Source organism: Anoplolepis gracilipes, chromosome 11, assembly GCF_047496725.1.
Source record: "Anoplolepis gracilipes chromosome 11, ASM4749672v1, whole genome shotgun sequence".
In the NCBI taxonomy this organism is placed as follows: Eukaryota; Metazoa; Arthropoda; class Insecta; order Hymenoptera; family Formicidae; genus Anoplolepis; species Anoplolepis gracilipes.
The window spans coordinates 10891902-10913586 of NC_132980.1; the positions used below are offsets into that span (position 1 = coordinate 10891902).

The following is a 21685-nucleotide window of genomic DNA, read 5'->3' on the forward strand; positions in this document are numbered from 1 at the left end:
GTAGTATAAAAGAATTTGACAGAATATATAGCTGATGATTGCATGATTTTTACACAAATTTTGTTAAAAAAATAACCCGATTTACTTGAAAATATTTCCAGTTTAGTTTTGTCACAGAATTTTCAATCTATTGTATCTACATGATCATAGCTTTAAGCTTTCTAGGCGAGACAGTCTAGGCAACTTAAAAAATCTTTCAGTTTCAATCGCACGTGTGTGAGATAACCTAACCTAACCAAACCCAAAATTGAAAGGATAATTAAATGTTTAGATGTACACGTGTGTTAAATAACTTTTTCGAGTTTGAGGCAACATCTTGTAAAAAAGAAAAAAAATAATGGATAATGATGACACAGCGAAGCATAAAAGCCATAGAGATCGCAATGCAGGCCGCAAGGCAGAAAGGAAAAAAGCCAAGAAGAAGCAAGAGACATCGGATAAACCAAAGAATCCAAAAGCATTCACATTCAATTCTGCGATTAAAGCGGAGAGAAAATTTAGGCGCAGGCAAGATATCGAGACAAAGAAGCAACACATACCCTTAGTTGATAGGACACCCTTAGAACCACCACCAGTCTTGGTGGCTGTGGTAGGTCCACCAAAAGTTGGAAAATCACTTGTTATTCAATGTTTAATTAAGAGTTATGTCAGACAACCTTTAACGAATATACTGGGTCCAGTCACTGTCGTGTCCGGCAAGAAACGAAGAATCACATTCATGGAATGCAACAACGATGTCAACAGCATGATCGATATAGCCAAGGTGGCAGACTTGGTGTTACTGCTGGTGGATGCCTCCTTTGGGTTTGAAATGGAAATATTTGAGTTTCTAAATATATGTCAAGTGCACGGCATGCCCAGGATAATGGGAGTCCTCACTCATTTGGATTTGATAAAGAATGCGAAACAAATCAAGAAAATCAAGAAGACACTGAAGCATCGCTTCTGGACAGAAGTGTACGCTGGTGCAAAATTGTTCTACCTCTCTGGATTGTTACACGACGAATATCTTCGTACAGAGATAAAGAATTTGGGGCGTTTTATATCAATTATGAAATTTAGACCATTGACTTGGCGTACCACTCATCCCTACATACTTGCTGACAGAATAGAAGACTTGACACCGCCAGAATTAATTAGGAAGAATGAAAAAGTTGACAGAACTGTTAGTTTGTACGGGTATGCATAAAGATAATTTGAATTTTTTTTTTTTCTTTTTAATTCTTGTGTCTGAAATATATATCTTTAAAATAATTTATATACTCGTATATCTAATTTTATATATTAAAATCACATATTTTAAAAAATAATTCATGAATTTACTTTTAGGTATGTCAGAGGAATTCCTTTGAACAAGGAGACATCCATTCATATACCAGGCTGTGGAGATATGAGAATTAAGGACGTGAATTTTCTACCAGATCCCTGTCCACTTCCAGAGCAGATAAAGAAGCGAGCTTTAGTGGAAAAGGAACGATTGATTTACGCACCGTTTTCCGGCGTCGGCGGTATAGTTTATGATAAGGATGCAGTATACGTAGAATTGGGCGGAAGCCATTCCTACAGAGACGAGGATACAGGACTAGCGAGTGCTTTGATAGATACGCAGGAGACGCTTGATCAGAAATTGCAACACAGCGAACTGCAATTATTCAGTGATGCTGCGCCGATAAAGTCAGAGGACGTGAATGAAAGCATGGCTCCCTACACGGGTGAACTAGTCACGGATAATGGAAGAATTCGACGGAGAGTAATATTTAACGATGAAGGAGGCGCGGGATCTAAAAATGTTCTAGACGAAGACGACGATGATAATGAAGTGAAACACGAAAATGATGAAGATGATGAAGATGATTATGATAACGATAATGCTGATGATGATGAAATGAGCGAAAATGATGATGATGATGAAGAGGAATCGAGTGACGAGGAAATTTTGGAAAAACCAAATGGAAAAGCCGTTAAAAGAAAAAGTAATGACGAAGGCAATGTAAGACAAAAGAAAAAGAACAGAACTTCGATTAATGCAACTAGTGAAAATCTCGATGAATCTGAATTAACGAGAGATAAGAACAATGTTTTTCAAAAAAGTACAGATGTATATCATTCCTTGAGTAAAGAATCAGACAAACTGATAAAGAGTAAAATTTCAGAAGCACTGAATTTTCTAGAATCAACTAAGGAAGATTCCAAGCAGAACAATGATGATGAAAGCTTTGACGAGCTCAGCGATGAAGACTCGCGCGCAGGATTAGAAATGAATGAGCGGGCTAGCGATTTCGAGGAAAACGCATCCGACGAAGAGGATGAAAAAGAAGGCGAAAAGGATGACATTGAGATGGACGAGAGCGAAGAGGAGGAAGTCGCGGACGAGTTAAAGTGGAAGAAAAATTTAGCCGAGAAAGCGAGAGACGCATTCGTCAATCGTCAACAGAGCAATGTAAATCTGATGAAGATGGTTTATGGCGTGTTTGATAAGAGTCTAAATGTGACGGAAGAACAGAAAGAAGAGGAGAAAGATGAGAAGCCTGACAAAGACATAGGCGGGATATTCCGAGTAGTTCAAGAGCAGCAAAAGCAGAAAATACAGGAGCGAGAGTTGCAAAATCAGGAAGAGTCTGTTTTCTTTTCGATAGAGAACCCACGCGATTGGCTGGAGATGGAAAACAAGGCACTAATAGTCAACCGTTTTGTGACAGGTAAATGGAAAAAATCGGAGGATGCTGAGGAGCTTTTGAGGCTAGATGACGAGGAGTTATACGGTGACTTCGAGGATTTGGAGACCGGAGAGAAGCACGAAGCAGAAGACGCAACTCCTAAGGAGCTATCGGCAGAAGAGATGGATAAAAAGAAGGAACTTTTGGAGAAGAAGAGAAAGCTGAAGGAGCAGTTTGACGCGGAGTACGACGATACGGAAAAGAAAACGTACTATGACGAGCTAAAAGCCGAGGTAGAAAGACAGGCGGGCATCAACAAGTCCGAGTTCGAAGGACTGGACGACGATATCAGGGTCCAGCTGGAAGGCTACCGTCCTGGCATGTATGTACGTTTGGAGCTCGAGGCGGTGCCGTGCGAGTTGATCACGCATCTAGACCCGACATATCCAATCATCATTGGCGGCTTATTACACGGCGAAGAGAATATCGGTTACGTCCAGGCGCGGATTAAAAAGCACCGATGGCACTCGAAGATCCTGAAGAGTCGCGATCCGCTCATATTCTCCGTAGGCTGGCGTAGATTCCAATCGTTGCCAATCTACTCGAAACTGGAAGACAACCTGCGCCATCGAATGTTAAAGTACACTCCGGAACATGTGGCATGCATGAGTCACTTTTGGGGCCCGATCACTCCGCAGAGTACCGGAATTTTGGCAATACAGGACGTCGCGAGTAGGGAACCGGGTTTCCGGATCGCGGCGACTGGTTCGATCGTGGAGCTGGACAAGAGTACGCACGTGGTGAAAAAACTCAAGCTTACCGGCGTGCCCATGAAGATCTATCGCAAGACCGCGTTTATCAAAGATATGTTCAACAGCGCGCTCGAGGTCGCCAAGTTCGAAGGTGCTCGAATCAAGACAGTCTCGGGTATTCGCGGTCAGATCAAGAAGGCGATCGCCAAGCCGGAGGGCTGCTTCCGCGCTACGTTCGAAGACAAGATCATGTTGAGCGACATAGTGTTCTGCAGGACATGGTATAAGATTGATGTGCCGCGCTTCTACAATCCGGTGACGTCATTGTTACTGCCACCTGCGGAGAAGAATCAGTGGCGAGGAATGAAGACTACGGGTCAGTTGAAGCGAGAGAGAAACAGTCACGCCGTGGCCAACAAGGATTCCATGTATACGTCGATCAAACGGGACGTCAAGGTGTTCAAACCGCTGTTCATTCCGCGCAAATTGCAGAAGGAACTCCCATACAGAGACAAACCTAAGCTTCAGTGTCTGCCGCACTTGCGTAAGCCCAAGTTCAAGCAAGGCCGAGTCGCCGTGGTACGCGAACCCAACGAAGAGAACGTTGCGCGTTTGATGAAGATGATCAGGACGAATTATGCGAAGAAGCAGAAGCAGACGAAGGAGGAGATGACGAAGAGAATAACGGCGTACCAGGCACGAGTCGCGGAGGAAGAAGCCAAAAAGCAGAAGAAGCAAAAGCAGATGAAGAAGGAGATATTTAGAGATCTTAGCAAATTAGAAAAGACAAAGAATCGATGAGATTTCTAAGAAAAAAATATAATTAGACTGATATTTTCATTGTGTAGAACGTCATCGTTTAAGTTATATACAATGATGTGCTACGTCTTATTATTATATGCTGTATATAATAATGTTAATAATAAAAATCTTTTAAAATCCTATTAAGAATTCTAAACATTTTTTGTTTAATAACTAATCGATACGTCGAAAAAAATAGTATCTTTTTTTTTAATATAAATGTAATTCTTAAACTTAATATTATTTTAAGACATTTTTCCCATGTATTTATTTATAGATGTATTTGACAGAGAAAAAGAAAAGAGTGTTTTTTTTTCTTCTTTTACATGTATAAAGTGAATGCTTAAAAAACATGAATGACAGTTTCTAACATATCTGTTTGTCCATTATAATTTGCAAAATTGCGCGCACACACACACACACACACACACAGTAATTATAACAATTTTAATTTGCGAAATTCCTATTGCTATGTAAATAATATAGGAATTCGGTGCAGTCAATTTATTTATTACCTATCCTTTTATATAAATAAATATTTTATACACTTGCGCAATATATAATCTATTACAAAAGATAAGATATAAATATACGGAATAAGATCAAAATGAATTGTCCTATCCGTAGAGACTCTATAATAACAATGATTAAGCAATCATTTTTTTATCTCTAGAACGCTTAATAATAATATTTATAGAAAGTAGAAATATTTTAATTATATTTTAATTATATGCTATATATATATGTATATATATATATTATATACTTTATATTTGTATAATATCTCAATTGTAATTTTCTTTCTAATTTGTTTAATCAATATAATCTATATAACATTTTCAGTTGTAATTTTAGCATATTAAAAAAGGAAATAATAGGATTAAAGAGCAAAAGTGATGAGCACAGTGCAAAAGAACATATATATTTTATAACAAATTAATTTTAATAAATTATTCTCTGTTTCATCTTTTTTAAATATAATTCTAGATTATATATTACTTTCAAACTATATTTTCCATTCTCTAATGCAAATAGTATAATAGATTGATTAGATTAGATTTATTGCATTTTCGTCTATATTTTAGTACGCACATTACATTTTCTATATATTTCTTTCACAGTGAAATTAAATTCAGCATTTTATTTATTGTCCTTTTATCATATATGTAGCAATATTATACTTTATACTCTGGTCTATACAAAACAGCAAAAAAGCGAAGCTATTGTAACAATAATTGTAAAAATTAATCTAAATCTTCACCAAATAAAAGTTTCGAATATTAACTCCTTGTCACGTGACTGATTAGGCTCTTGGGAACGTACGTTCGAAAATCGTACTTGTGGGCTACAGTAGCTTTCAATTGACTAATCAGGACAAAGATTACTTTGACCTGATTGGTCAGTTAAATTGCTTTATCTCACGCGTAAGACTTCCGAACGTATCCTTGAGATTTGAAAAAATTAAGAATTGAGATTCGAATTCGAGATCTCAAATCTCAAGCAGCATTGAAGCAATAGTCCCCACGTGTTTTTTCGTTTCGAAAATAGTTTGTGCATTCCAGCTAAAATGCAGGTTTCGGCACCAAATAATATAAAGATTTACAACCTTAGCGCTGGGAAATCTCTCCCTGAGGTAAAATTAATACGATACACATGTTCTTATCAAATTGTTTTAATAATAAGAGGTTAGACATGGAATCTCATTGTGTATTTTAATCATTTACAGTGGTTGTCTGAACGAAAGAGAAGAAGCTTGTCAAAAAAGAATGTTGGTAAGAGAAAATTATTAATTAATATTAAAATTTATCAAGTTACGCATATATTTAGAATATTTTATGGTATATATTTTATATATATAAGTATATACAATAAATATAAATATATACTATATAGACACACTGTACTATGAAAGTAATTTGTAATTTTATATTTAAAAAATTACCTTTTTTCCTAAATTTATTTAATATTATAATTGATTATCAATAGATATACGACGACGCATCAATCTTATACAAGATTTTGATATGCCTGGTGTGAGCACATCTCTTAAGGTGTCTAAGGATGAGCAGCATATCCTTGTAACAGGCATTTATAAACCACGTGTAAAGTGTTTTGATGTTCATAATTTGGCATTGAAATTTGAGAGATGTTTTGATTCTGAGGTGGTTACCTTTGAAATATTATCAGATGATTATAGTAAAGTAAGTATAAATGTTGTGAAGAAGAGTTCTATATAAAATACTTGGTATAAATTTTTAACTTTTGTCTAATTGTAATTTGATTTTTTCTGTAAAATTTTATAAAAAATTTGTCAGTTAAAATAATGCTTATATAATCAAAATAGTCTGCTTATTTTTATTATCTTATGCCAGTTAATATTATTTATTTCAGTTAATATTTCTACACTGTGATCGTCATGTGGAATTTCATGCTGCACATGGAAAATATTATAGGCTTAGGGTACCAAATTTTGGAAGAGATTTGAAATATCATTATCCATCGTGTGATACTTTTATTGTAGGCGATAGGTCAGTATGCAAAAAGCTTTATATGATTGCATATAATATATAATAATTATATATATATAACTATTATTTAAGTAAATTTATTTTTCTGTATATGTAAAATGTATCTTTGAACACAGTTCAATAGAAAATGGTTATAATAATCTCTTTGCAGTAATAAGATATATAGAATAAATCTTGAACGTGGTCAATTTCTACAACCGTTTGAAACGGAAGCGACATCGATAAATAAATGTGAAATAAACCCGTTGCATCACTTACTCACAGTTGGCACTCAAGAAGGAAAAGTTGAAGCCTGGGATCCAAGAGTAAGGAATAGAGTGGGTGTACTTGACTGTGCCTTACATTGTATGTCACAAAACAAGTAAGATACAAGAATAAAATTTCATTTTTTTTTTTTGTTTAAATGCAACTTCCACATTTATAATATATTTAAACAATTTATTATTTATTAGATTAGAAGCAGTTCCTGCAATCACAGCATTGAAATTTCAAGGAGGTTTGAATTTAGGAGTTGGCACATCAACAGGTCAAATACTGTTGTTTGATATAAGATCTAGTAAACCATTTTTGATTAAAGATCATATGTATGAATTGCCAATCAAATGCATAGAGTTTCACCAAAAGATGGATCTGGTTTACTCTATGGACAGTTCCATAATAAAGATCTGGGAAAAGGATACTGTAAGTAAAGGTTCCTCGAGTTTTCTTATTTTTATTAATATCTAAAAAAAAAAAAATTATTCTGGAATTGTATAATCTCATTAAAAAATTATTATGTGGTTTATTTTCAGGGAAAAAATTATACTTCCATAGAAGCTCAACATAACTTTAATGATTTATGTGTTGTACCCAATACTGGAATGTTCTTGATGTCTAATGAAACTACAAAGATGCAAATATATTACATTCCCAGTCTTGGCCCTGCCCCTTACTGGTGTAGTTTCCTCGACAACATCACAGAAGAATTGGAAGAATCAAATCATGATATTATCTATGATGATTATAAATTTATAACTGAGAAAGAATTGGATGAATTAGGTCTTTCACATTTGAAGGGCACTAATTTACTTAGAGCTTATATGCACGGTTACTTTGTAGACATACGATTGTATAGGAAAGCAAGAGATGTAGTGAAACCGTTTGAATTTGAAGAATACAAAAGGAGGAGAATCCGCGAGAAGATTAAAGAGGAAGTTGTCAGCAGAGTACAGGTATCATTCAACTTAATTTTAGTTTAGATATTTAGTATATAATATATATTATAAGATTAGTATGTTTATTAAATATTTTTTGGCGTAAACAGATACAAAAGTTACCAAGTGTGAACCAAGAATTGGCATTGAAACTGATGGATAATACAAACACTAAAAACAAGAAGAAACAAGCGTCTTCTAATCTGTTGAAAGACGAACGATTTAAAGCTCTCTTTACCAATTCTGAATTCCAAATTGATAAGAATTCTGAGGAGTTTGCTTTATTAAATCCTGTCATTTCTCAACTTGATAAAAATAAAGCTAAAAAATTGAAACAACAATTAGCACAAGAAGAAGAGGCACAAGATAAATCTGATGAGAACGAAGTACAAGGTAACAAAAAATTTGAAACTATATTCTTTATGAGAAATTTTTTTTTTTTTATATATATAAACTTTTTGTACTGAACCATTTTTCTCTTTGCATAAAGACAATAGCTCGGATGAAAGCTTTATACATGATAGTCCTGATGATAGTTCAGATGATGAAAGAGGGTGGGTTAAAGAAGTACGAAAGAATTATCGATTAATGAGAAAAAATGAAAGAGAGAAGGAACAACAAGAAAGTGACGACGAGGATAATGATGCAATTGCAAAGAATGAAGCGGAATTAGACAAAATTGAGAATAATGTAAAGTTCCAGGAAGGTGGATTGGAGAAGAAGAAACAGAACAAGTAAATATGCTACTTTATTTTGATTTATGTATTATAATAAACGTTTGCATTATCTTAACCCTTATTTAAAATTGCAATGTTTTACAGAGCGACATTTGGCGAGAGATTGGAAACTGAAGAGTCACATAACGTTAAAGTGTCCGGTTCGCGTGGTAGCAGAGAAATGACCTTTGTTGTTGGAAAGGTGTGTTTATTAATATTTAATTTAATCAGAATAAAACAATATCGGATGTATTCTTTATTTTATTATTTTTTTACTTGTATAGAGAAAACGATCCGCGGAAACGAAACATCACCGGAAAGAATACAACGTATTACGACCTGCAAGAAGTATTTTCAAGAAGAAACATTAATTTACAAATTAACACTAATGTTAAATGCCTTTTTTCATTAAATCTTTTTGTAAATATTGTACATAAGTTTTTGAAATTTAAATATATGTATATATAAATTTATATATATTGCTTGCTTTAATGTATCATAATATTATGTAGTAGTTTTTACGTAGCCGTGCACAGAGATATCTCCAAGCAAAGGTGAAATGTCATCAGAAAACTGATATAATTTATATCCATGTGCTAGGGTGAGCCACATGTCAAATACTCCTCTATTGATACAAATATTTTCTTTCCAAGTTTTCAAGAGCAATGTATGCTCCTTGATCAAGGAGTTTCAAATGGCGTTGGTGAGTTGTCAACTATATTATTAGATTGGCCAGTGAAGATTTTTCAGTAAATAAAATCACAGTGGATTGCACACACATGCAAATAGAGTAGATTATTGTAGATTATTGTCTTGTTGTTACAATTGAGCCTCTTAAAAGCCAAATTAATCAACTTTACCTTTTATAAATTTCCTTTTTAATTTAGCATATGACCTAAACATATGATTAAAATTATAATACTAAAATTAAACTTACAAAAAATAAAGTTGATTGTTTGAGAGATTCCATTATTACTTTATAACTTTTCAGTTCTCGATATATCGATTAATATTCATTGAACTGGATATTAAGTTATATAATGGATATTTATTTTGATTTCAGTGTAAATAAAATAATTAAATTTATTTTGTTATTTATAAATGTGGTAAAAAATATAATTTTAAAATTTTCTTTTATAAGTAGCAAAGATGTAAATATTCATAAAGTTCATTCAACCCTTTTACAATATGTTTCTATATTTTAAATTAATTCTCTTAATACACATTATTTTCAAGATATTAAAATTAATGAAATAAAGAGTGTGTAAGTGTAAATTAATTTTTATGTTATATGTAATTTATAACAAAAATATAATTTAATAATAATGAAATTATTTATAGGTAGAACCTAATAATAAGATCAAAAATAATAAAGATCTACCTCAGCAGAATCATGGGGAAGGTGTGGAAGTCTCTGTTCCATCGGTATTAACAAGTATAACAAGCACTTTTCAAAGCACTGTAAGTACTTGTTATTTTCACTAAATCAGTGTAATAATTTTCGAAAATTCTACATTTCGTTCTCATTATCTTTAGATTCTTTAATATGTAACATAGAGATTTTTAATAAATTGAAATGATCTGTTCATTGTATGCAGCAGGTAGATGAAATCACTGAGGATTATGAAAATTTTATCAGTACATCAGCAATACTCCATTATTGCAAACACAAAATACTCAGACCATATCTGAGATTATTGAGCGTAATGGGATTAAGGCCAACCAGTAGCGATGACTCTGATCATTCCTTACGATGTTCTATTCTAGCAAACCTTCATACTTTACAAGTCACTATATTTATATGTATTGGATACGTTTTACAATATATGGCCTGTTTTAGGTAATGTCATCTATTATCTTATTTTTTCATGCATGCTTTTTTCTCCTTATATATTATAAGAATAATATACATATATAAAAGACATAAAATATATATATGTAATTGTATCTCAGCATATTATTAATTTGTGTATGTTTAAATAAAATAGATGGTTGTTGTTTTACAGGAGAGATCGTGGATTCTGTTACAAAATATTAGTGCAGAAGCAAAATGTTGACGGAAAAGAGCCGTCCTGTTACGGAAATGTGATATTCAGCTATTTGATCCCAAGTATATTACATCTGGTCGCATACCTGTATACGATATACTTGTTTCGCATTAAAGAAAACGAACAATTGCAAAATCTCATGGAGAGAGCGTTCCTACTCTCTTCAAATCCAATAAATCGGGGCAATCAGAAGCGTCTTGTACATATATTATGGTTGTTCATAGCATTGAGCCTAGTATGGATGATCACAGCATTGATTACAGTGAACATTCAAATGGCAAAGGGAAATATAACGTTTCAATGGGTCCAAAATAGGTAGCTATATTGCTGATACACATCAATATTTGCTCATAGAATGAAACATGTTGCTGTGAAAGATTATTTTTATGTTTCATCTTCTACATCAAGTCCATATCAAGTGAAAATAACGCTGAAAGTACTCCTGATCGTTTGTACCTTGTGGCATGATATGATTCAGGGAACTATTATAACGAGTTACTGTTTGCAAGGACAACTGTTGATGTCGCATCTCTACTTTTTACGTGGAAAATTGCTCCAGCATAGTTTGCAACCTATCGATTGGATGAGGGTTTGTAGTTCATATCAATAATCTTTCGCTTTGTGTTCTTGAAGAAAAGCTTTCTCTTTTCCGTTCGCATAACTTACAGGACATTGACGAATTTAAAAAACTGTTAAAATACTTCAATGATGGATTAGGCCCAGCTGTATGCATCTATACTATAGTGAATCTGTCATGGGCTGCTGCGGGTATTATATGGCTATTTCAATATTATATCAACGATGTGAATAACATGTATCCAATCACATACGTTAATGTGATGAATATCGTATTATGGATCTTGATATCGATTGCTCCATTTATACAGGTGAGATATATATTGCATTCGATTATACATGCTGTCACATTATCATTCTTCTCGACTCGTGCATATTCATTGGCATATGTTATTTTCTTTCAGGCTGCACGCTTAACGAATGCTTGTTCCATGATTCGAGTCGTAGGACACGAGATACGTATTCGACCGTTCGTATATCAAACCACTTCAGGAGAAGATCTTGACAGTATACTCCTATATACGTCTTCTTTGAAGATGTGCGCCAAATTGTTTAGAATACCTATCAAAGGTAGATATTTATGTTTTATGCTAACTATCGGAAGTATTTCTATTCTTACTTTAGGACAATGTCATTTTTTTTTATAATTATATATAGCACTTTATAGACTGTGTTAAAATATCGAGTATTTCTAAAATATATAGATAATTTCTATAATACAATTATTTGTGCAATGTATTATCAATATCCACTTTATTAAGCTAATTTAAGATCTAAAAATTTCTTTATAAATAGCATTTATACATGTAATATGTAAATAATGATAAATTGTACATTACATATTATCAAAAATGCGCTTTATATTAAATTTGAATCAAAAATTTTATTTAATAAAATTTCTTGTATTTTTTATGTATTTTTGATATATCTTTACAAAGGTTTTAATCAAGAATAGTAATTAAGAAGGATAAATGAAATATTGGAAAAGGTATTTTATTCACTCCTCATTATATCATCCAATACATTACATTCTCCAGTGATGGCAGTAATATTGCAACAGACTGGAACGAATTATAATTTACATTTTTAACTTACTTGCAACATGTAAATCTACAAATACTCAATGAATATATTCTTTCCAAAAATTTTGTATTTATTGTATTTAGAAGCTATGAGAGAAATGCAAAAGTTATATGCATCATTAATATGGTACTAATTGCAATTATTTATAATAGATACATGTACAAGAAAAAAATATTCAGAAATATATAGATATTCAAAGTGACATTAAAAATTCAATGAAAACCAATTATCAATATTATCAATTGCTATTTGTCTTCTTGCTTTTCATTAAATTTATGGGTAACTTTATTGACATGTATAAATTAAAAAATCAGTTTCATAAATTCATTAAATGAGAATTGTTAGCGCATTTTACCAAACTAATATATATTTTATATAGTTATTTTATACAACCACCACACATACTTGGTTTCGAAATATCTTGGCGACGTGTGTGTGATTCGAAATATTTAGTCTTGAAGATTCGAGATATGAGACGGTCGCAGAAATTGAACGAGATAATAGTCGATTTAGATACATACATTGTTAATACTACTAGATAAAACAATGTTATTTTTATATCTAGACGCGTATTAACAGGGAAATTTTTGTACGTGAATAATTACGAAATAAGTCTACCTCTTGTTAAAAAATTTTGCTTTCTTCTCCTCCTCCCCTTCCTCCCCCCCTTCACATTAATAAAGCATAAACTGTGATATTGATAAAGATCGCGAAATAGTTGCATTTAATAAATATTATTGTGTTTTAATAAGAATTCGTTATTCTAATGTACATCCATAATTTTAGCATTTACAGGAATTATATTTAATTTTGACTAAATAGCACATGATATTGACATTTTGTGGTACCATTTTTAGGAATACTAAACGTTGTAACAGCACCTGCATAATGTATGTCTTATTTCTTTCACCAATAATTTCTACTTAGATATTCACGTATTTCTTAAATGTTTCCGATTGACAATATTATACATATTTAAATTTTGTAGAAAATTTCAGTATTACATAAGATTTAAGCAACATAGGTACACAGAAAACTAAAAGTAAATTAACACAATTTGTCCAAAAATTGTGAATGTTTATATGAAAAATATATAGATATATTTTAGATATTAATGACACGGAATGTAAAAGTCATCTAATATGAAAGCCATGTGAAAGTTGGCCATTATCAATTTATTTAAATGATATATCTAACATGTTATTCAGAATAACGTGAAAAAAATTATGGTCTGCATTGATATAAAATGTGCAGTCTACAATCACTGGAAGTCAAATGGCAATCATCATCGTCTTAAATATTACACAATTTCAAAAAGTTGTATTATCTCAACTTACTTATCTTTGAATTTATGATATCTCAAATTATTTTTACAAATTGCACAAGTAAATCTCTCTCTCTCTCTCTCTCTCTCTCTCTCTTATCAAAATAGTTTTATTTTTAATCACAAGAGTTTTCTGTGACAAATCCTGGAGGATTAATTTGTAAATGGTGATAAATAACTGAGAGCGATATCAAACGAGGATTTTCAGCCAAATCAGTATAGAAGTTACTGAAAATCATATTAAGCTACTTACATTATTATTACTAATTAAAAATAAAAAAAATTAATATGAATGACGATAATTTAGTGTTGTGAGATTGATTTATGAACATAAATTTTGTTATTAACAGAATATCATGATAAAGAAACGAATTTCTTATTTTAATGGACTATTCTTACAAGATCTTTCAGCTGCCTCTTGCTTCTATCGATGACGATGTCCCGCCTCGTTGAATTTTCAACCATTCAACAAATTCATCGAGCATTACTGGCCCTAAAAGCACCATATTAAGTAACAGAAGATGTATGCAAAGTAATTTCTTATGCTTTTTATAAAGTCAGTATAAACATTTTTCTTAATGTACTTACACGCTCCGTCTAAATCATAATTAGATAAATCATGATTGATTGTACGTGAAAATTCTAATATGTTGCACCATTGATCCTTATTGATCACTTTGTACTTGGATTGATCTAGGAACTGAGCAAACTGGGTAAATAGTGGCCAATGTTTCCCCAAAAGCAATTGTAACATTACTTTTGCGGTATCCATGTCCATACTTCGTTGATCTTTGTCCTGTAAAATAAAAGTAAAACAAATCAGGGACACTGTCCAAAGACGTTCAACTGTATCTACATTATATTTGTACACATCTATCATGTGTATCTGCGTGTGTTCTGATAACATTGCACATACTCGGGCAAAGTCGTAAGCATATCTATAAATCCCTTTAAACGTGTGTGGATCGTTTAATTGATTCCTTAGGTACTCGAGCTTTTGTTGTACTTTACTAATAGAATCGCACTGAAGTTCCGAGAAACCCTTCAGCCATTCGCTTACGGTGAAAAAGCCCATTTGCCGAGCGTTCATTCTGTATGCAAGAACGAGCATTACTACGTTTTCGGGTTCTACACCGATATCCTCGCAAAATTTTTCCATTCCTTCTGGTCCAAGAGTATCTGGATCATCTGGCGAGGTATACTCTCTAAACCAAGTGATGCAACGTTTTTGAGAAAACGCCGACGCGTTGGATATATCGTCAGTTTTTGCATATCTTCTGGTACTATATGTGTACAAAAATATTGTTAATATATTATTAAAAATATTATAAAAAATATCATCTAAACTTATTTTATATTTCACATATATAATGATATAAAAGTATTGCAATAAGTAAAACATTATAAATGTAGTTGAAGCGTTTTAATATTATCTTTAATACACATTTAACAATTTCTCTCAATATCTTTATAATGTAATTATATAAAATGTCATCATTATATGCAATTATATTGTGTATTGCGCAATTAACTATATTCAATGAATAATAACAAGTATTAATTTTTTTTATATAAAAGGTACAGTCTCAAACCTACCTAGGGGTATTTCTTAATCGTTTTGAAGGATGCCTAGGTAAACTGTCTTCGTGTGCACCAGACACTGACATATCAATAGGAGTATGATTTGTGCTAGAAGGTCCTCTACGCTTGCTACGTGGCATCCCTTTGCCTGCTAAAGTATAAAAGTTTGCAATTTTTTGCTTAAATGTGTATAATAATATCTTTTATTAAGTTAATCCTTAATTTAAGCTCCTCATCCAATCCTTTACCAATTCCAACTTTATATATATATATGTATATATATATATATATATATATGTATATATATATATATATATATATATGTATATATAAAAGTTAATTTGTTGATACATAAATGCGCCTATATTGTATTTGCACAATTGATTATGCGTATGAGTCATTTATGAATCTTACATAAATAATGATAAAATGATCGGTTTAAATTTCATTTAAATCTGTCAATAGTTGCTGCAGAAATATATATATAACAATTAGAATCAGAATTTTACAAAAAATATAATAGTTCGTTATACAAAAGATCGCAATGTTAAAAAGTCAAATCGCGAAACGTTCGCAGACAAGGGTAAAAGTTATATCAAAATAAACAGACTCGCAGAAGGCGAAAAAAATAACAGATATTTCAAGAGAGTCAAAACAAAATGTATATTTGTCATATAATCATTATGTAAATACAGGAACATTATTACCCGCATAAAATTAGCATAAATATAATATAATATTAGCCTTTCGCAAATCAATGCATCATCGCTCGAATCCGCGCGATAAAAATAAAGCTCTATTGTCGTTTCGAGGAATGATATCACGGAAGTGCGAGAAGAAGCGTGGAATAATGGAAATGCGAGACGGAAAATTAGCGCAGGGAGCAGGGATCCGCGTCATTGATATAGGCACGGGACCAGGGTAACAAGAGTGTCCCGTAGACGAGGTGATTGAGCTCTTAACGCTCTTACGTACGTAATTATCAAGCGAATTAATTAAAGCACTATATTGAAATAATCGAGTACAGTCGCGAGAGTAACGTATGTAACTGGACTTTTCTTTCGTCGGCGTTAAACTGACATCTCTCCGTGCCCGAAACAGAGACAGAGAAGAGAGAGAGAGAGAGAGAGAGAGAGAGAGAGAGAGAGAGAGAGAGAGAGAGAGAGAGAGAGAGAACGAGCGAGAAGGAGATAGGGAAAGAGGAAGAGAGAGGAAGAGAGAGAAAGAGAGAGAGAGAGAGAGAGAAAGAGAAAAAGAGAGATAGCGCGACCGTGCGAGTTATCGCAGTTAAGTGAGGTTAGGATCGCCAATTAAATTCGTGATCACGCAATTGTCAGATCGCTGAGTCGGCAGTCTCCGAGGTTACCTGGAAGACGAGAATTTATAGAGATCAGACTACGATGCCCCGAAGAATACGAGCGTATGAATTATCTCGGCGATCGCCGAAGAGACGATTACGCGTTTACGTGTGAAGAAAATCGCGACACGCAAAAGAACCTCACGTTCCACGAACGTGACAGCGTGAGTCACGTCGTAATATTAGACGCGTTTTTTATTCGCGGATGACAATATAAAATAATAAATTATTATATAAGGGATACGTGTGGCTCCCTTTACCTTCCTTTCCTTCTTCCAGAAATTATAATCGATAGAGGACACCCGGGAATCTTCGGTGGAAGTGTATCGTTGTTTTGTATCACTCCTGTGTTAGCGAGAAGTCAACTTCATTGAGATCATAAATTTATGTCCATGGGCCGTTGTGGTGCGTGCGAACAGTATCGATCATAGTGCCATCAGCGACGGATACGCCCGCGATCGATCCGTTTTTCAAGTCGAGTTGAATTTAGTTTCGAATAACCGTACGGTCGGAAAAAAAACGGCACTTCTCTCTCGGTGAGTCTCGCGGTCGGGCTTTTATTTCATTCTATGTCGTTTTCGTAAACGGCATGCCTTTCCCCCACTTCCTTCCTACAGCAAGGCTACCAAATGCACAAATATATATATTCTTTTCGCAATCGAAATTCGATTGTTCAAGAGATATATCGATTCGCGCGATATCGCTCGATCGCGCAATTATGCAGCTACACAGTTCACATTTTTCATATATGTATTTTCTTTCACAAAATTATGCTGTTTTAGATGATTTCATGATTTCATAGGGATTCGTGAAACTCGTAATTTAATTTTAAAATAATTTAATATAAAAAGGGAGATGTATATTTTACACACCTACACACAGACACATATATGTATAAAATATATATACATCTCCCTTTTTATATTAAATTATTTTAAAATTAAATTACGAATTCCACAAACTATATATATATATATATATATATATGGAATAAATATTTTTTCTACATATAAAATATACCTCTATATTATAACTTAACTAGATGTAAATGAATATAGATATCGTTTCACATGGTTTTAATTAAAAAAATATCAACATGAGATTATAACAATGTTAAAATAGAAATTGTAGTACATACTGTTATTGCTAGTATTACAGTTAAATGAGACGTTTAATCTCGTATAATCGCTTGCCTTTATTTCATAATGTCGCCGGTACCAATGGGATCGTCCTCGTCGATCTGATAATCCGTGAAATCCATAGGAACCTGATGCTTCTGCTGGTGCACCTTCAACGAGCTGAGTTGCGTGAATTTCTTTGGACAATACACGCAAGCATATGGTTTAATATCCAAATGTATGCGCATGTGACGAATAAAATGGCTCTGATGGTGAAACCTTTTGCTACAAACGTTACACACGTACGGACGTTCATTCGTGTGTGTTCTACTGTGAATCTTCAAGTCAAATCTCTTGAAGAAAGTCTTGCCGCAGGTCTGGCAAACATGATCGCGCTGTTTCAAATGATCCCTTTTCACATGTTCCTATGTAGAATAAATTATTAATTATTTTTATTAGACATACGTAGAATAATACTGATACTAATAAATTACATATTGATCGACTTACATTTACTTGTGACAAAGTGCTGTAGACTTTTGGACAAATGTCACAAACGAACTTTTGCGGCCCATCCAAGCTATGATTGTTCACAATATGCTTGTTCAGAGTAGATTTCCATGCAAACGATATTCCACAATCCTTACAGTGAAATTTTTGCTGATCCGTAAAATGTATGCCGATATGCTGCTTGTAATTGTACGCTGTCGAGAATGTTTTATTGCAAACGGAACAATGAAAATTTTTCAAGGTGATTTTCAGTTTTTTCGGTTCTTCTGATGTCTTGACACAATTCTCTTTACTTACACTTTCATTGGTAATTGTGTCTTTATACAAATGCTGTGTGCTATTGTCCGAATACTTTTCTTTATTTTCCATGGCTTGATTACTACTAATATTTTCATCTAATGGAATATTATTTTCGACATATGTAAAAAAGTCTGATTTACTTTTGGAACAATCTGTTATTTTATTACTATCTTCCAAAACGTTTAAACAATCTTTGTTAATATTAGCTTGTATGAAATTTTGATTTTCTTCGATAATTTGAGAATCCTGTAACAGTTCCAATAGCTGTTCACCATCATTTTGAATTAAACGTATCATCGAAGGTTCTTTATACGTTGAACATTCTACACCGATATCGGAAACTTCCAATTCTAAAAATCTCTCACAATTTTCGTAATTCAGTCTTTCAAATGCTTCAAAGCCTGTTTCAACATATTTGTCAAAATCCGTATGCGACTCCAATAATTCCAAATTTTCAAAATTGTAAGCTTGTTGTAAATTTTGTTGGAAATGTTCGCCATGACATAGAACAGAGAAATTCTTCTCCCCTCCTTGAGATTCAAGCTGCGTATAGTTAAATTCGTTATTTATATTAAGAGCGTCCAAACTTTGTTGATGTTGTATGTGATCACTTTTCCTATTACTTTCTTTCAAATTTGAATTTATTTTTTCACAATCTCCAAAAGCGTTTGCAGCTTCCTCTGTTGCATTCTCCAAATTTTTTCCACATGAAACATTTTGTTTTTCTGTTAAATTATTTATTATATATTCATAAAATTGTTCACCAGTTTCTGTCTGTACTAAACGCAACATTGGCTCTTCATTATTTAACGCTATATTATTTGAATTATTGAAAGTCTCATTGTGCTGTAATAAATTATTTTGATCCTCGTTAGCAACAAGAGTGTATAATGCATCATTAGCAATAATACTCTCAGAATGTTGGGATTTTATTGTATGATTAACATTAACATTGGCAAAATCTGTGTTATGGCAATATCGTGATTCATTTAATTTCAACATTCCCGAGTCAGAAAATCCCAAGTACAATTGATTATCATCATTTAATAATTTATTGCCTTTTCTATTTTCAATAATAATTTCTTTGCATATTTGTTTAGGTAAAAATTTTTTATTTGTTGAAACTTCACTAAAATTACAGATTTGCAAATTTGTTTCCACATTTGATGAATTCTTTATATCATTTGTGGAAGTCTCTTTACAAGTTTCTTGGATTGTATATGTGTTTGAGTCATTCAATCTCAAAATATTTTCATCATTATGAATGTCTGAGTCAGCATTTGGTTCTCTATCTCGAGATAGAAAAGTAAAATTGTTTTTAGATAATTGATAGCCTATGTCTTTGGATTGTATCTGTTCATTATACGTTCTATCTTGAGCAGAATTTGAAACAACAGTTTTATTCGTGGATAAGTTAATAGATTTAAGTCTTTCTTCAATCTCAGAAAAATGGTCCTGTAAATAATCGCGATTTGTACTCTCATTTTCTGTTAAATTACTTTCTTCAAATATTCATGCATTTTATATCACATATCTTTATATATATTTTACAATAACTAAATCTAAAGTATCAAGTACTTACCGGCTTACTAGATCCAACATGAACAGTTCCCAAGGATAAACAAGTTTTGTTACTCATATCAGTATTATATTCGAAAATTATCTCATTATGTTGTATATCTCTAGCAGTATTCTGGCTGACACATTTTTGTTCTGTACAAAGTATCTTTTGACTTTTATCTTTTATGTCATCACTTATTGTCTGAAAAAATCAAAATAAAGAAATATAAATTATCTTAAATATATCTAACAAAGTGTATTATAAATAAAGTGTTTAATCAGTATTAAAAAGTTATAAATTTAATCATAGTTTTTTTACAACTATAATATTTTGACAATAGTTTTTGAAATAAACTTTTTCTTTTATTGTGAAAGCTTTTGAATAGAAAATACAATTGAAACTTCTTTGGCAAGATTTTGCAGCAGCATTAATGTTTCGTAATCAATGATTGCTTTGTTGCAATGCTTAAAAATTTCTACTGTGATATTAATTATAAATATAAATAAAATCAATAAAAATAATAAATTGTTACCTTGTCGTTATTCAATGTATTCTTAGCTTGTGATTTATTGTTGATAAGACTAGTATTACAATACTGCTGTGTAAAGTCCTTTGGTGTATGTATTTGTTTGTGCTTTGCTAGCGAAGAAATTTGTGTGAAACGCTTATCACAAATTGGACATGCGTATGGCTTAATTCCTGTAATATGTGACATCAATAAAAATATTAGCAAATTCTTAGTTACTATATTTTCATGCTTGTACAAATTTTGAGCAAATTAATTTTACTTCTTATTTTATACATTATAACATAAAAAAATCTATATTTATTATATATTAGGTATTCAATATTTTACCTGTATGTATTCTACAGTGTCTTATAAGATTCGATATGTGATTGAACTTTTTTCCACAGACTTCGCAAATATAAAAATTCGTACCTAAATGAATATTCAAGTGCATACGCAAGTCTGCTTTACGAAAAAATCCTTTCTCACATATTTGGCATATGTGAGACTTTTCTCCCAGATGTTTACTTCGATAATGATAATTCAATTGCGAAGGACGATCAAAGACCGAGTTACATTGAAAACACTTGAAAATTTTCAGCATGTTGTGACGAATGCTCTTCTGTAATTTTGCTGTTAATTGTGAATCAAATTTCACGTTATTTTATCAGTGACAAGCTTTTTTTCAAAACGATATAAATGTAACATATAACGATAGGGCAACCACGTAAAAGTGACAGATAGTAAAGTGACAACTGTACGTGTACAAAGATTGAAAAAGAAAAATATTTCAATTCTTCGGGGGAATTATTAAATGTAAAATTAAATATAAAGATATTAGATTAGAGAAGAAAGAAAGAGGTTCTACCTCGCAAAATCCTTTGTCTCACAAAATCTTCAGAAATACTTAATATTCCTAACCTCCAAATATCAACAGTAAAATACCAAAGAATGTTCGTCTACAAAACAACGCCCCTTGATGGCGCTGTAAGCAAATTCGAGAAAATTTGTCCACCAAGGGTGCGTTCGGAAATCTTTACCAATCAAGATAAAGGAATCTTGGCTTCTTTGC

The 21685-nt window shown here is 32.4% G+C and overlaps 5 protein-coding genes across 13 annotated transcripts; 3 read left to right on the forward strand and 2 right to left on the reverse strand.

The window, feature by feature from the left end:
* The first annotated feature begins 179 nt into the window (after positions 1-179).
* LOC140670911 (ribosome biogenesis protein BMS1 homolog) lies at positions 180-4567 on the forward strand. The gene is made up of 2 exons (XM_072901766.1): positions 180-1179; positions 1330-4567. Exons 1-2 carry the CDS (start codon positions 338-340, stop codon positions 4208-4210), a joined length of 3723 nt encoding a protein of 1240 aa, XP_072757867.1. The 5' UTR covers positions 180-337; the 3' UTR covers positions 4211-4567.
* Positions 4568-5697: 1130 nt separating this feature from the next.
* On the forward strand, positions 5698-9132 carry L(2)34fd (nucleolar protein 10 lethal (2) 34Fd). Its single transcript, XM_072901767.1, has 11 exons — positions 5698-5843; positions 5937-5982; positions 6197-6411; positions 6602-6738; positions 6890-7099; positions 7191-7419; positions 7530-7949; positions 8042-8324; positions 8422-8665; positions 8753-8849; positions 8932-9132. Exons 1-11 carry the CDS (start codon positions 5778-5780, stop codon positions 9016-9018), a joined length of 2034 nt encoding a protein of 677 aa, XP_072757868.1. The 5' UTR covers positions 5698-5777; the 3' UTR covers positions 9019-9132.
* A 64-nt stretch (positions 9133-9196) lies between these two features.
* LOC140670916 (uncharacterized) lies at positions 9197-12342 on the forward strand. 3 transcript variants are annotated; one of them, XM_072901778.1, is made up of 8 exons: positions 9197-9350; positions 9989-10108; positions 10246-10487; positions 10654-11010; positions 11104-11284; positions 11364-11582; positions 11676-11841; positions 12210-12342. In XM_072901778.1, exons 1-8 carry the CDS (start codon positions 9258-9260, stop codon positions 12224-12226), a joined length of 1395 nt encoding a protein of 464 aa, XP_072757879.1. In that variant the 5' UTR covers positions 9197-9257; the 3' UTR covers positions 12227-12342. The 3 variants fall into 3 exon arrangements, with proteins under 3 accessions (XP_072757879.1, XP_072757877.1, XP_072757878.1); XM_072901776.1 differs by lacking the exon at positions 12210-12342 and having other exon boundaries at positions 11676-11918; XM_072901777.1 differs by lacking the exon at positions 12210-12342 and having other exon boundaries at positions 10249-10487; positions 11676-11918.
* Sccro4 (DCN1-like protein SCCRO4) lies at positions 10652-17341 on the reverse strand. 6 transcript variants are annotated; one of them, XM_072901784.1, is made up of 6 exons: positions 16877-17341; positions 15275-15410; positions 14595-14961; positions 14267-14474; positions 14078-14171; positions 10652-13906 (listed from the first exon to the last, which is right to left on the reverse strand). In XM_072901784.1, the coding sequence occupies exons 2-5, from the start codon at positions 15397-15399 to the stop codon at positions 14086-14088; spliced, it is 786 nt and encodes a 261-aa protein (XP_072757885.1). In that variant the 5' UTR covers positions 15400-15410; positions 16877-17341; the 3' UTR covers positions 10652-13906; positions 14078-14085. The 6 variants fall into 6 exon arrangements, with proteins under 6 accessions (XP_072757885.1, XP_072757886.1, XP_072757882.1 ...); XM_072901785.1 differs by having other exon boundaries at positions 10652-14171; positions 15275-15407; XM_072901781.1 differs by having other exon boundaries at positions 10652-14171; positions 16877-17340.
* A 336-nt stretch (positions 17342-17677) lies between these two features.
* Positions 17678-21608, reverse strand: LOC140670865 (uncharacterized). 2 transcript variants are annotated; one of them, XM_072901652.1, is made up of 6 exons: positions 21482-21608; positions 21046-21246; positions 20638-20804; positions 20127-20306; positions 18245-19999; positions 17678-18159 (listed from the first exon to the last, which is right to left on the reverse strand). In XM_072901652.1, exons 2-6 carry the CDS (start codon positions 21215-21217, stop codon positions 17812-17814), a joined length of 2622 nt encoding a protein of 873 aa, XP_072757753.1. In that variant the 5' UTR covers positions 21218-21246; positions 21482-21608; the 3' UTR covers positions 17678-17811. The 2 variants fall into 2 exon arrangements, with proteins under 2 accessions (XP_072757753.1, XP_072757752.1); XM_072901651.1 differs by having other exon boundaries at positions 20962-21246.
* Positions 21609-21685: the final 77 nt, after the last annotated feature.